The sequence below is a fragment of the Pelobates fuscus genome, chromosome 6 (genome assembly GCF_036172605.1).
Source record: "Pelobates fuscus isolate aPelFus1 chromosome 6, aPelFus1.pri, whole genome shotgun sequence".
Taxonomy (NCBI): Eukaryota; Metazoa; Chordata; class Amphibia; order Anura; family Pelobatidae; genus Pelobates; species Pelobates fuscus.
Genome location: NC_086322.1, coordinates 260,192,955 through 260,209,370, shown reverse-complemented (window position 1 = coordinate 260,209,370; position 16,416 = coordinate 260,192,955). Strand labels below are relative to the sequence as shown.

At 39.3% G+C, this 16,416-nt stretch overlaps 1 protein-coding gene across 1 annotated transcript in view; it reads left to right on the top strand.

Annotated features, from left to right (window-relative positions):
• Positions 1–14,915, top strand: part of WBP2 (WW domain binding protein 2) — a 33,002-nt gene extending 18,087 nt beyond the window's left edge. The window contains exons 5-8 of the mRNA XM_063425424.1: positions 7,682–7,810; positions 10,443–10,568; positions 13,830–13,900; positions 13,986–14,915. Coding sequence (XP_063281494.1) covers positions 7,682–7,810; positions 10,443–10,568; positions 13,830–13,900; positions 13,986–14,039 — 380 coding nt within the window. The 3' untranslated portion in view covers positions 14,040–14,915. The remainder of the gene's footprint in view (positions 1–7,681; positions 7,811–10,442; positions 10,569–13,829; positions 13,901–13,985) is intronic.
• The last annotated feature ends 1,501 nt before the right edge of the window (positions 14,916–16,416 follow it).

Here is a 16,416-nt window from a genome sequence, read left to right as displayed (position 1 = left end):
CATTACCAAACGACAGCCTGCAAGCTGAATTTAGCACTAAGGGGAACATTGCAGCACTAAGGGGAACAGGGATACTGCACCCAGACCAATTCAATGAGCTGGCATGGTCTGGGTGCCTATAGTGTCCCTTTAACATTAACCAACCTGGAACACTTATGTTATACTTCTGCACATACAGATTCCAAGAGCTATAACCACTTCAAAACACTGAAGACAAGAGAGACACTGCTGTGTAGCAATTTAATATTGCACAGTTACTACTATGCAGATAGGAACTTCCTGGTTACATTATACACTGTATCACAATAGAAGCGTTCAGCAACCCGTAACCCCTTAAGGACCAAACTTCTGGAATAAAAGGGAATCATGACATGTCACACATGCCATGTGTCCTTAAGGGGTTAAAGGACCACTATAGGCACCCAGACCACTTCAGCTTAATGAAGTGGTCTGGGTGCCAGGTCCAGCTAGGTTTAACCCTTTTTGCTGTAAACATAGCAGTTTCAGAGAAGAGGGAGGAGAGTCCCAGCGCCGAGGGAGCCCGGCAATGGAAAAAAGGTAAGGGATTAACCCCTTCCTCCCCCTTCAGCGCCACGGGGGGCACCCTCAGGGCACTATAGTGCCAGGAAAACGAGTATGTTTTCCTGGCACTATAGTGGTCCCTTTAAACACAGTGTCTGCACCACTAGGTGGCAGTAAGCAAATATAAAGAAATTCTCAGTACTCCAGGATATGTGTGGCACCAAATAATAATTGAATGATTATACAAGCACCATACACATGATTTAAAAAAAAATAGATTTTTCCCTCTGTTTACTTGTTTTGTAAATAACTATCAGATCTTATAATTACCATATATTGAACACAATTATTTTTTTGTGTGCAAAATTATGTTTAAAGAAATGGAACAATAGTTTAATATTATGTGTATGCTAATGTAATGTTCATATTACAGTCTTTTTCATTTTGTGGGATCTCTTTTGGAGTTTGTGTTTTTACAGTGATTCTCATCCTTTCTAACTTACGTACCTCATTTTTAACTCCAGTAATATATTCATGGATCTGATTTTAGTGTACAAACATGTAATATTATGCTCCAATTAATATTTACACTACAATTATCTTTTTGATAATTAACTCATTGATGTGTGGACCAGCCGAAATGAGTCTTGTTGGGATTATTTCTTAGAACATTGGCATATGATTATGCAAATGGTAGAAAGCATATTTCAAAAGGTAATTATAAAACAATAAAAGAAAGCGCAATAAATACATTAAACAATAAAACTGGTTTTCGAAGTAAGCTGCTGAACCGGACCAAAGCATTTTCTCAACGTGCCAAAATTCAGAAAACAATGTTTAACAAAAACCGACCGCAATAAAAGGTTTACAATGTATAATCAATATATATTGATTGTATAGTATCACAGACTATACCAGCAAATAATTTCAAGTGAATATAGTACATAATACTATTGATTTAGACATTTAACCCTCTCAGCACTGGTGTTTTTTGGTTTTGGAGATTACTTACAGGAAAAAATATTTATTACCTAAAAACACAATCAGAATGGCACTTATCTCTGTAAGAGGATTAGGTCAGGCTCTGCAGGTTCCTGAATGCAATGCATATTTAAACTATTACATTGCAACAGACACTGGAGGACGTGTCATTTGATGTAATTTTTAAATGGATTACAAGTGACTCTTATGGGTTATCCCCAGTGTTGAGTGTTCAAGCAATTGTAGATTATGCTTACGTAGTGTATCTATAATCTTAGTTTTACTAATAACAGGAGGCGGATATTTTGCATAACTTTCTTTACTGTAAACTTCAGCAGCAAAGATCAATCATAAAGTTTAAACCAATCAGTACAAAAGACACAAGTATGTAACAGGCAGTGTGATCCAGCCTCTTCCTCATTCTTTGGTGTGAGAAGAACAGTTCAGCAGTCAACAGAACCACTTAAAGTCAAAACCGAAATAAAGAACATAATCCTTCCCGAAAGATTATGCTTGAGCCACTCCAATCAGCCAGAAGACGGATGGCTAGACAAGCGGAGCGTAATGGCGACTTGCCAACATAAACACGTACATTGAATTTAATATGTATATATCTATAACGACTGTAAAAATTAAACCATAACTATAAGATGTTATAATTACCATATATTGAACACAAAAATGTTAGGTAAGTTAAGCTTTTTTTTGTGTGTGCAAAATTATGTTAAAAGAAATGGAAAAATGGTTTACTATCATGTGTATGTTTAATGTAAAAATGAAACAAATTCACACAATATTTACTATATAATTAACCCACTCGTAGAATATAACCCAGAATGTTAAAGTAAAAGACACAACCACATGCAAGCGACAGAGGCAAGAAGGGTAGGAATAGGGTGGAAAAATATTTGCCTCTTGTCATTACTAAAATTAAGATTATAGGTACACTATGTTAGCATAATCTACAATTTTACCACATGACAGGCGGCTTCATATTTTGCATTTTTAACGCTAAGGGAGGAAAGTGAAAGAAGCATGACAAGTAGGTCTAAAGTAAAAGACACAAAAAGTTACCTTCTGCGACCTATCAGCGCAAAGCATTATGTCAGCCAACTCGACGAGAAGGCTTGCGACAACGCCGCACCCCTGATCAAATGTGCCCTGAAGCACGAATCTATGTCAGCTAATGACCACGGCGGGTGCATCGGTGTTAGAGACATCTGAGCCTACCGTGTCATCATCACATGGAGGCGGCATGCCCACGACTTGTGAAGAGACCTCAGGAGGAGGTTGCGTGAGGATTTCAGGGGCTGAAACCCTGAATAAAGGGTTGGCGCTGAAAACCTCCAGAGGCAACGGGGTAACCCGATGCGCCCAGTAACACTGGGTAGGTACCAAGGTATGTCGGATCACAGTCCGTTATGACCACGTGTGGTCAATCCCTCTGAGAGGGTTAATGGTACCTATAGCGGGTATGGGTAATATGTGTTCCTTCCTGTGTGGTGCATGGGGACAAGGGGCTCATCCCAATAGTACTGTAGGCGTACACCTCTTTGTTCCGTAGTTCAGATTGCACAATCAGGCAAGGCACATTAAATATATATTACATCCTCACAACTGTAATTGCAGCGAATACAATCATGAATATTTGTAAAATCATAAATTGTAAAAGCATCTGGTGAGTAGGTGAAATCCTGCAGGGTCCTATGAGTAGGTAGTTGAATTCCATTTAGTCAGAGGTCCTGGACAGTCCTTATCTAGCTCTGTAAAATAGCAAGATGGCCGCCAAACTAGATCCAAAATGGGCGCTGCGCGAGGACTTGGCGGGAACAACTCCAGTGGACTGAGTGAGCGTCGGGAGAGCAGCTAAAAACTACCCCACCTATCTACCCCCTAATCCCGGCCCAGTGTGCAAATTCGGTAAAAAATCTTACCGTGACTGCGGCGAAATCGCCAGTCGTGGCCGGAGAGGGAGCTAGGCCTAAACCAAAAGGCAGCTCCTTTTACAGAATGAATAACAGAAACAGGCACACATGTAAAATAGGGAATTAAATAAAATGAAAGAGCCAGGAACTCAATAGGAGGGTAGGACTGCTAGGTAAGGTAAGAATAAATAGAAAATAAAGCAGAATAGAGTCACAATAAAGTATAAATATACAGAGAGAGCAAATACTCTGACCTGTTGCAGCTGAAGCAGGAAAGAAAGAAGAAGAGGCTGGATCACACTTAGAGGTAACTTACGGAGTTGTTTTGTCTTACTCTGAAGCACTGGCTGGGCTTCTCACCATGATATAACTGACAACACTTAACGTATTTTACCATTGGGCTCTGGAGGTTACTCAAGGGCATTTTGGGTATTATGATAACTCCAGATCTTTTGTGAGTGTGCTTTCTATTTTTCTTTTTGTGAATAACATTGATTATATTGTTACAATCACGGGGTATTTATATTTGGCAGCAAGTGAACCGTTCTTGAATTTATGTAATTTGTAGGAAAATAAATGGGATACAGCTGTGTATTCTGAAAGAAAAATTAACAACACATAGTGTGAAATTGCCAAATAATCATTAAAGTGACACGCTGCTTAGATTGCACTCACAAGATTGTAAGTTAAAATTTGCATCAAAATTGCACCCTGCCTTCCCTAATAATGGCGGGGGCAGACCTCCTCACTTTTACTGATGTTTCAGTCCAGGAACTGTGTGAAGTCAGGAATCCAGTATAAAAACATGCATTTCAAAAACTAACAAATAAATTAATATATAAACAAAAAGTATATAACTTCCTCAGGAACCTCAAATATTAAAATACAATCAGGACAATAATAAGACAAAAGAAAAACTGTATTTTAACAGTATTATTATTGTCTTATCATTATTATTATTATGATATTTATAGAGCGCTGTCAAATTCCACAGCGCTTTACAATGGGTGGACGAACAGACATGTAGTTGTAACCAGACAAGTTGGACACACAGGAACAGAGGGGTTGAGGGCCCTGCTCAATGAGCTTACATGCTAGAGGGAGTGGGGTAAATGTCTTGATTGTATTTTAATATTTGAGGTCCCTGAGGAAGTTCTTTAACGAATGAAACGCGTAGGACCTGGCCTAAATATATATATACTTTTTGTACTGTATATAGTGTATAATAAGTGAGGAGCATGACAAGGGTGCAAGGTATTGCCTTGGCCTCAAAATTCCCCAGATCTCAATCTCATGAACATATGAGCTGGAACAACAAATGTGATCCATGGTGGCCCCACCTTGCAATTTGAAGGATCTGTGGTTAATGTCCTGTTGCCAGATACCAGAGGACACATTCTGAGGTCTTGTGGAAGTCATGCCTTGATCTGTTTTTGAGACCTTCATGATATTAGGCAGTTGGTTTTAATGTTGTGGCTGATCAATGTATACATTGTGTACTATGCGTCATACTCCATTTCTGTCTGTTTTTAAAAATATATATATTTTGATTTGCTTTTGTGCATTTAAGTTTGAGGACAAATAACCATAATATGCATTGTAGTTTCTTTTTTTACTTTAATATTATCACACTTAGTTGTTTCTCTGTTTGGTCTTTGTTTATATGAGGCATGGGACAAGACTGTTAAGACAATTATCATTATCTGATTTCATGCTGGAACATTTGGCATTATGCTTCTTTAACTGGCTAAGTTGCATTAAAAGCATAAAGCCACTTTTCTTTAGTTCTTAGCATTTTGTGTAGAAGCAAAACACAGTGAAGAAATATATTTTCTTTAAGTAGAAATAGTTTCACGGCTTTATCTCCCCACCCCCATCGATATGTGCCAATCTATTTTGAGGAATTCAGAGTTACGTCTGCTGCAACCATTACTTCTCCCTCCCTCTCTCTCTCTCTTTTTATTTTTATTTTTTTATAATTATTTATTTTTAATTTTGAATATACAACCAAAAACAGTATACAATAATACAAAACCAAATAATTAATTTAAAGTAGAAAGTGGACTGGGAATCACTCTGGTAAGATGTGTCGTACACAAAAGACCAGCATAGTAATAAACAAACAATACAATAACTATCATGCAGGATCCAGGATATATATCATGGGTGGTAAACCAGAAAAGTAGGTCAAGCTTAATGAGATCAAGTACTTATAGGCTGCTGCGGCTGTAATGAGGAGAAGTACCAAATGAGGTAGAGCTGAACTTTGGTGATGTCCGTGATACCTGTGGCCAGTGTATTAGTAAGGAAGGAGGAGAAGGAGAGCGAGAAAATGTAGGGGGTAGTCAGATAGGAATTCAAACTATATACAGGAAGTAAAGAAGAATGAGCGAGGAAAAGGTAAGGAGCATAAGCTGAGAGAAAGAAGGTTTGCCCAGTTCCACAAGGCAGAAATGAATTAGGAGGGCAAGTGAGGAGGACAAGAAAAAGTGTGTAAAGGGTCCACCAAAGAAAAGTGGCCTAAAATAATGGTGTTAGGATATGTTTTTGTACAGCCAAGTGTCCCTTTTTGTGGAATAATTTGGGTTTATCATGTAGATTTGCAGTGAGTCTATCCTTGTCAATTGCCTCCTTAGTCTTGCAGACTTCTTCTTTCTCCTATCGCTGATTGGGATTAAAGGGAAACTCCAGTGCCAGGAAAACGATCCGTTTTCCTGGCACTGGAGGCTCCCTCTCCCTCCCACCTCCCACTCCCTGGTTACTGAAGGGGTGAAAACTCCTTCAGTCACTTACCTGAGGCAGCGGCGATGTCCCTCGCGGCTGTCTCCTCCTCCGCGACGCTCCTCCTCTGTATTGCGTCGGCCGGTGGCCGAGACTGATCCCGCCCACCGGCTGAGGAGACCTAATGCGCATATGCGCATTAGCGCTCCCCATAGGAAAGCATTGAAAAATAATTTCAATGCTTTCCTATGGGAAAAGGAGCGACGCTGGAGGTCCTGACACAGCGTGAGGACGTCCAGCGACGCTCTAGCACAGGTTTCCTGTGCTATGCAGGAGGAAGTTCCCTCTAGTGGCTGTCTAGTAGACAGCCACTAGAGGAGGAGTTAACCCTGCAAGGTAACTATTGCAGTTTATAAAAAGCTGCAATAATTATTCTTGCAGGGTTAGGAGTAGTGGGAGTTGGCACCCAGACCACTCCAATGGGCAAAAGTGGTCTGGGTGCCTGGAGTGTCCCTTTAACACTGAGCATTGTTTGTCATTTTGCAAAGATAAAATTTTGGGACTTTTACCATTATATCACGGGACAAAACTAAATACAGCAAATAAACAGAAGTAAAATATTGCACTATCTTATACACATTTATTCCTTAACCCCTTAAGGACCAAACTTCTGGAATAAAAGGGAATCATGACATGTCACACATGTCATGGGTCCTTAAGGGGTTAAAGTAACAGTGACAAGGTGCCCACCTCCACCCTGGTTGCAAGGTGTTAAACTGTACGAATGAAATTACTGCTGGGCGCCACTCCCTGCATCCACAATCACTCCTGATCTAAACTCTGCAGTGCAGATCGTAGCTCATTGACTGAATGCAGTCAATCTACTTGGGAATTTCTGGCAATAGTGGAGGGGAGGGGAGTGTACCCCATGTGAGAAGTCAAAGTTTTCACATAGGGTATGGCAAGTACAATCTGTAGTGGTTATGGTGCTTGGAGCATTCCTTTAAAGATACACTGCAGACCCCTACAGCACTTCAGCTTGCTAAAGTGCTTTATGTGTAATGAGTATGTAATATTCTTTTCACTTTACAAAAATTGTAGTTTTCAAAAGAAATAAGCCCCCTGGTTGTCAATCAGACAACTGGTCCTGTTAATTCCTGGTTTGGTCAGCTCAGTGGAGCTAAACACAAGAGGCAGCAATTGCCCAGAGCTCCTGCTTTGCAAAGACTTCTCATTGAGCTGCATTGGGAAGTCTGTGATTGGCCAGTCTCAGGAAGTCTGGGGGGGATTAGAAGGGGAAGGTCTTGCAAAGACTGCAGACTAGATCTGCAGGTTTTGCAAGCTGTTATCAGATAAACCCTAATGCAAATATGCATAACTAAATGCATGCATGTTTTCATTTGACTGTTAATCTACTAAATACTAAGCAGTGATGAGATATGTTTATATATATATATAATTAGATTATATAATTAAATGATTAATCACGCCTTAACTTTTGTAACACACACATATATATTTTTGGTTCACAGCTTCCAGAGGAGGACCTCCAAATGCTTACCCATACATGCCCAACGGAGGCTACACATATCCACCTCCTGCAGCAAATGGTATCTACCCTCCAGCCCCCAGTGGATATCCTTACCCTCCACCCCCAAATGGTAAGTGATAGGGTTTTTATTAGTACATGTTCTGTGACCGATTTAACATTTATGGTTTTCAGTAAAAACATAAAGCGGCTTTCTTTTTATACAACGCGATTTTCTCTGTACCTGATTTACATGCTAGGGGCAAAAAACTGCTTTCAACTTACACCGCTTAAAATAAACCTTTTACCAAAAATAGCAAAATAGATTTCTGTTGACAAATTGTTGGTTATTGTAACCTTTATAGTGATATTCTAACACTGGGTGGTGCTTTATTTATGTGATCTGGTTTGGGATTCTTGTTAAACTATTTAAAGCACCACAATAGATATTAGTGAGGCATAAAAAAAAAAAAAATCATCAATGCGTAGTAAACAAAATAACCCTTTATGTTTCATTTCCTACACAGATATGAGTTTATAAATGGTATCCTTTGTCTGAAACCTAATAATGGTTCTTTACTAAAAGAAAATAGTAAATGCTCAGTCTACAATTATGAAAGCATTGCAATGTAGACATATGTTGTTTTGGTTTTCTATTTGAAAAATAGATGCCAGGGATATTAAAGGACCACTATAGGCACCCAGACCACTTCAGCTTAATGAAGTGGTCTGGGTGCCAGGTCCAGCTAGGATTAACCCTTTCTTCTATAAACATAGCAGTTTCAGAGAAACTACTATGTTTATAATAGGGTTAATCCAGCCTCTAGTGGCTGTCTCATTGAGGCGCTTCTCACTGTGATTTTCACAGTGAGAAGACGCCAGCGTCCATATGAAAGCATTAAGAATGCTTTCCTATGGACTGACTGAATGCGCACGCGGCTTATTCCGCGCATGCGCATTCAGCCGATGACGATGAGAAGGAGGAGGAGTCCCCTGCCAAGCGCTGGAAAAATAGGTAAATTTAACCCCTTCCACCCCCTAGAGCCCGGCGGGAGGGGGGCCCTGAGGGTTGGGGGGACCTGGAGACCCTATAGAGCCAGGAAAACAAGTACAACTTTTTTCACCTGTTGTGCAGTTATTAGTAACTATTACCTTCAGTTTTCTAAAGAGGGTACTCTGATAATCAATACAATTTTAAAGTGGCACTTGCAGGGACTTGCCAAATTCACCAAGACCCTTGATGGTGACATCGCCACTGGGGATTCTGAGGCCTTGGGGCCAGGTAAAGGTGATATTTACTTACCTGAACCTGTCCCTCGTGGGCAGCCTCCATCTTCTGCTGTCTGCTCCTCTTAAGCGCGCCAGGAGCTAATGTCACTGCAGTACTCTCGTGAATGCGCAAGAATACAGCATTAAAGGACCACTCTAGGCACCCAGAGCACTTCAGCTTAATGAAGTGGTCTGGGTGCCAGGTCCAGCTAGGGTTAACCCAGTTTTTTATAAACATAGCAGTTTCAGAGAAACTGCTATGTTTATAAATTGGTTAAGCCTTCCCCCTAATCCTCTAGTGGCTGTCTCATTGACAGCCGCTAGAGGCGCTTGCGTGATTATCACTGTGAAAATCACAGTGAGAGCACGCAAGCGTCCATAGGAAAGCATTGTAAATTGTAAATGCTTTCCTATGCGACCTGCTGAATGCGCGCGCAGCTCTTGCCGCGCGTGCGCATTCAGCGGACGGGGAGGAGAGCTCCCCGCCCAGCGCTGGAAAAAGGTAAGTTTTACCCCTTTTCCCCTTTCCAGAGCCGGGCGGGAGGGGGACCCTGAGGGTGGGGGCACCCTCAGGGCACTCTAGTGCCAGGAAAACGAGTGTTTTCCTGGCACTAGAGTGGTCCTTTAAGGTGGGATCCTCCATAGACCGAGCCAATTCCCTGCAGCTGTCCGTGCTGTCTGGATTTAGTCTCTACCTCCGCCCTGAATTTAGGAAAGTCTGTTGGAGGAGAAATACTTTTTCTATAAATATCTCTTGACTGGGTTACAATTTTTTAGGGGGTGACAGTGCCACTTTAATGTCTTTGGTAGGTTTTGGCCTCATGTTTTGCATGCTTACATCCTCAGCTTTTGCACAAGAAATGAAATGTTGCCCCTGATCTCAGAAATCTTTCCTTGTCAGTGTAAACACAGCTCAGCCACTAACAGCAGTGAATAATCTGCTTTTATTTCACAGCCTGGCTGCAGACAGTCAGATAAATTACAAACAGGTAGCAATATCCTCACTATGTGTCTCCCTGGGTGTTCTCTACTTCTAATGCAAGCTGCTTTTTAGTTCAAATTGCTCCATTTGGTCAACGGCCGATCTGTCTACAAACGTTTGATAGGTTCAAAGTCCACTTCTGGAGTGAGGGACCGTGGATAAGGTGTTGCATTCTACGTGCATATGATGTAGAATTCTGCAAAACATAAAATAATTTTGTGCAAAAACTGTAAAGATTTTAGCTTGCCAAAAAATACAGCACAAATGGATAAAAACGGAGCATCTTTTTAACCCCTTAAGGACACATGACGTGTGTGACATGTCATGATTCCCTCTTATTCCAGAAGTTTGGTCCTTAAGGGGTTAAAGTTTGCAATTCCCTTGTCAGTGCTTTACAAATGGGGATCTTGTTTAGAATATTCAGAATATATATATAGAATATTAAAAACAACTTAAAGCTCTCCTATAAGAGCTCTATCAATGATCTATTTTCTGATACTGTCCTCTCTTGCAGAGTTTTATCCTGGACCTGCACCTCAAGACAGTTCATATACTTATATGCATCCCCCTCCTCCTCCTTACCCTGGTCCAATGGAGCCGCCTTCAGCCTCTGCTCCAGAATTGCCCTCCACTCCTGCAGGTGAGTGTAAAAGGTAGCCAGGGGACTTGCTTTAACTTGTATTTGACTGTCTCTGCAACCTTTGGAGCACTCCAGGCACGAAAACCACTACAGCCCTTTCTGTTCTGAGCTAGCTTATTGGCTGGGATCAACTGATGCTATTGGCCATTGAGCTGCCCGTGTACAGATAAGTGTAGCTCAGGAGAACAAATTGAAGCTTTATGCAGGAATAAAAAGTATGTTGACAAGGCTATGAGGTGTTCCTTTAGAACAAACAGCTATGATGTGGCTTGGGTTGGTGTAATTTCAGGTTGCTTCAATTTGGTGTCATTTTGCCATTGATAATATTGGGCATTTTAAATGCTTAAAACAGTGAAGCGCTTATGTGATAACCCAGTGTTATATTGTGCACACAAAAAAGTAGTATTATAGCACTTAGCTGGGATTTTTTCTAGTTTTATATTGGTGTCTTCTGTGCCTTTAAAAACATAAAATTGCATATAGTGTAATAATGTTATTTTTATGGGCACAGGAAAAAGGAAAAAATTGAAAAACTCACATATTCCAGAGCTAATATAACCTAGCTCTGGTGTGGATTGCTTTTAGGTCCGTTCCTGGGCGACCTCCCCCTCTTTTTATTTCAGTGCTGGCGTAGATCCAATGTTACCTCTCAATAGAAACAATATATAGTGAAGGTCTACCAGACCTAAATTGCAATTCTATTATAAGTGGAGATATACTCACAAGTGTAGAGCCCGTATCCTGGCTCAGTAAATCAGCTTAGTGTAGTTTGGGACTACACACCCATCTGTATAGATGCCGGAGACTCAAATTCGGTAAAAAAGTATTATTTTATTTTCCAAGATAAAAATAAAACTAAATATAAAAATACAGATACCAAATCTATTAAAAAGTCTATTCAAATAAAGAAACGCGTTTCACCGTTCAGCGCGAAAAGAAAATTGAACGAGAAACAGCTGATGGAGAACAAAAGGAGGAAGCATTTAAAAACGGAGACCCAGGAAGTCAGAATTAGAAGACTGAGGAAGCCGAACTGAACGGTGAAACGCGTTTCTTTATTTGTGCTATAATACTACTTTTTTGTGTGCACAATATAACACTGGGTTATCACATAAGCGCTTCACTGTTTTAAACTTTGTATTTCACGGATTTGTGTGTTTGGGGAGAATTACACATTCAGTGTGATAGCAGCTCGATTTATAATAACAATTCGATACATTGTATCCACATAAAACGTTTTCACTGCACAGACTTGTGTTCACGCTATTTTAAATGCTTAGTCTAGGTTTAAGCTTGCATGTAGGGATTATTGTGCTGATTTATCAAATCTGCATTATAAAACGTATTGTGCAGTTATGATGCAATCTACATTTTTAGGTCTTTTTTTATGCAATCAGCATTATTCTATCAATTGCTGTCACATCTAAAGTAAACCTTGAACAGTAATAATGATCTTGTGATGAGCAATAATAATGAATATTTATCCAACGAAAGTTTTAGAACAAGTATTCATGGTCTGATGAGGTTGGGGCTTAGAGAAATGTGAGATAGCCTGAAAGTGTTGTGGGTTCATAGAAAACCTGCAATTAGAGTTGGATGTAAGTGAAAACTTATATGTACTTCAAACTAATTACAAAGAAATTCATTTCTGTTTTGACCCAGGTGGTCCTTTTCTATATGATAAAATCTTCAGCTAATGTATTACTAGATTTATTCTTTAAACATTTGTGTGTTGTATTGTGTGTTATTCTGTCTTTCTACCGTATGCTTTTGATATTTGTTCAAACTGTCAGGCCGTGGTTTGCCTACATGTAAAGAAATGACAGTGTAGTAATCCAATGAATGCCTACTTATCACAAGGTCTAAACTTTTAGTTGGTGTACGTGGTAAGTTGACATAACGCTGCAATACCATTTTAAATAAAAAATCAAACAGTTACAAATCAAATGTTTGCGATTCAGTTGTTATCACATAGTTTTGTAAAAAAGGGTGACATTGATTTAAATTTAAAAAATTGCTATTAATACATGTTTGTGTTCAGTGGACAAGACACATCAGTGTGGTAATGAATAGAATGAGAAAGTTATGACATTCCTTTGCCTGTCAACCTTTCATGCACTCAGTTGGGTCAGATGCACAAGAACTGTGAGATAAACAGACCACATCCAACCACCTCCAGATTAGAAAATGCCTTGTCTTGTTTTTGTTACATTTTTTGATGATCTACTGTTTTTATTTTCTGTATATCTTTTTGCCAATACCATTCGTTAAAAAGTTAACTTGTGTTTAGACTTTACTTTCTAGATGATTTCACTAGTCCCATTGAGAAAGTGATTTTAACCCCTTAAGGACCAAACATCTGGAATAAAAGGGAATCATTTTGTCACACATGCAATTTGTCCTTAAGGGGTTAAAGTGTCATTCACTATGGCATTTAGACTTCGGTTACTCCCATCCTAGAAAGTACAAACTAAGTACCAGGCACTGATAAACTGTTGATTTTCTATTCAGAATACTTTTGTTCTGTTGATCACAGATAATTTTTTTTATGCTAGTTCTGAACAAGGATTTTTAGCTTCCTTCAAAGATAGAAATGATCTGCTTGTGCCAAATCTTCAAAATGTTAATTGTCTAAATAGCTGTCTCTACATATCTTTGGAGAAGCTCGTGAATAGTTCTAGTGCTAGTTCTATATTGACTTAAAGGGACACTCCAGATCCCTAAAGCACTTGAGCTTGCTGAAAAGCTTTATGTGTGCAGAGTGTGTCCTCTTTTTTTCATTTAGGAAATAGTGCAGATTTCAATGGAAATTGACACTTGTATAAATTTTGCTGGTTATGCTCCCCTGGCTTTTCAAGCGGACAGCAGGTCTTGTTAGTTCCTGATTTGGTTAGTTTATTGAGCTGTATTGGGAAGTCTGTGATTGGACAGCCACAGACAGTCGGGGCGGGGTTAGAAGAGGAGGGGTTGCAAAGGCAGCAGACAAGAGATCTGCAGTTTTTGAAAGCTCTTTTTAGATATAGCTCCAGTTTATTTATTATTATTTATTATTATTAAATTCATATATTTATTTTGTATTTGAGCAGTGGAGTGTACCTTTAAATGTATCCTTACTTCAGTTTTCTGTATTGGAGGAAAGTATTGAGCTATCAACCTCTTAAAGGAATATCACCAAGTTGTATAATCCTTTGTTTTTATATCTGTGATTATGGCTTGGATTATATGTTGTACTATCATTCGTTTCTGGTCTTGTCTTCTTAGCTGAAGCCAAAGCTGCTGAAGCTGCTGCTAGTTATTTCCAAACCAACCCTAACCAAACATACATGCCTATGGTAAGTACCAGAAACTAGCTTCATGGCAAATCTCATATGTGCTTCTGTAATGTCATATGGTTCTATTTCCTTTTTGTATTTTTAGGATTTTCCTCCACCCCCTCCATACTCCCCACTGGATGACAAGAAAAACCAGTGAAATGCCTATAACCCATTCTGACGAAGCACACTAAGTTCCTCTAATGCTTGCAAGATGGTCTGAACACCCATAAAGCCCAGATGAAAGGCCCAAGGACTATAAACTAAGAAACTATACTCTAAATCCTTCTTCGGACCTTGGTTACTGCTTCTGTCATTAAACCTTATAAATTGAGTTGCAAGCCCAGGTAGCAGAGAAGACATCAACACATCACATCAAACTTGGAATTATGCAGCTCGGATGACCTGACTACCACTATCTTCTGCTACCTGTACATTCTTAATTTGCCCCTGCTTTTAAACACTAACAGACTGAAACTGTACCGAATACTGCTAAAGAAGCATGCATATATCCTAACTGTATTTTGATTGCTGTGTAAATGCAAATAATAATTTTAAAGAAATAATTTATTATAAAATAATTTGATGTAGCTGTAGGAATGCAGTTTGCATATCACATTAAAGTAAAAAAAAAAATCCTGAATGCATTTTGCCGCTTTTTGCATGCATGTTAAGGCAGCTCTTGCGGTGTTGGGTATGATGCTTTTTTTTTTTATTATTCTTTATTTATAGCTGCATATAAAATAACAAGTCACAATTGCATAAGCAAACATAAACAAGGGCAGAAAGCCCAGAAGAGATTTATACAGAGCAAAAGCATACGATGTAACAATACAAGTACCGCATCTGTTGAATTTACCCAATAGGGATTGATATTGCCAACGGAGATGCTCTTAATGCTCACTGTTTGAAGAAGAGATGGTACACATTTGTTAAAACTTCTAAGAAACATATTTGGGTATCATGTTTTATATTTATCATAGGGACACTATAGGGTCAGGAATACGTTTGTCTATAGTGCTACAAACACCACCTAGCCCCCTAAATATAGTAAAATCTTACTTTTATTCCAGAGTACTGCTGCTGGCTCTGGCCCTGATCTGCCTGCTTGGCTGACATCGTCAGAAGTGTTGATCAAAGCCAATCACGGAAAGCATTGGATTGGCTGAGACTGTCAAAGAGGCAGATCAGGAGCAGAGCCAAACACAGCCCTGGCCAATCAGCATCTTATAGAGATGGATTGAATGCATGTAGAGGGTGGAGACACTGAATGGCAGTGCTGCACAGTGTGCAGTACTGCCACAGAAAGCACATCTCAAAGCCATCTAAAGAGTGGCCACTCGAGTTATCCCTAGACTGTAATGTAAACACTGCCTTTTCTATGAAACAAAAACTGTGTTTACTGCAAAAGGCCTGAAGGGAATGATTATACTCTCTAGAACAAATACAATAAGCTGTAATTGTTCTGGTGATTATAGAGTGTCCCTTTAAGTGTGGTTACAACATCTGGCTCCCTCTGTCACTTGTGCCTATGTGAGTGTGAGCAGTTAATCACCACTTATAAAACCTTAAATTATAATGCTTAAAACTTAATTAAAACACATTGGACAAATATCAACTCCAAATAATTGCTATTTTTTTCCCTTATATCTATTCTTTATTTTAAATTTTTATATATATATATATATATATATATATATATATATATATATATATATATATATATATAAATAAATACACAATCACAAGACTATACAGTACAACATAAACATAATTATGCGATTTATATATGTGACATAATATTGTAACTTCTTTTATATCCCTTATTAAAGCACAATGCTCATAATCAAAGTTTGCATATTACTTCGCATAACAAACATACAAACATAAGACAATATGGTAATTTAAACTCTAATTAAATGGATTAATTCCTGCTAGACGAACCAGACTAACTAGAATTTCAAACTATTTTATTACCTTTCTGCGTTTCATATTAAATAAAATGTTTTAGTGTATTCAAGGGGTTAAAAAGAAAAAGAGAAAAGCAATTCAAATCTGTGTATTTTAAACAGCCAATCCTTCAACCTTTTCCTAGCTGTTAATGTTTAATTGGCATATCAGTTGTTCTTTAAAGGACCACTATAGGCACCCAGACCACTTCAGCTTAATGGAGTGGTCTGGGTGCCAGGTCCAGCTAGGTTTAACCCTTTTTGCAGTAAACATAGCAGTTTCAGAGAAACTTCTATTTTTACCTATGGGTTAATCCAGCCTCTAGTGGCTGTCTCATTGACAGCCGCTAGAGGCGCTTCCCCACTTCTCACTGTGATTTTCACAGTGAGAAGACGCCAGCGTCCATAGGAAAGCATTGATAATGCTTTCCTAGGACACTGGCTGAATACGTGCGCGGCTCTTGCCCCCATGCGCATTCAGCCGATGACGGAAGAAGAGGGAGGAGAGTCCCAGTGCCGAGGGAGCCCGGCGCTGGAAAAAAGGTAGGGGATTAACCCCGTCTTCTCCCCTCAGCACCATGGGAGTGG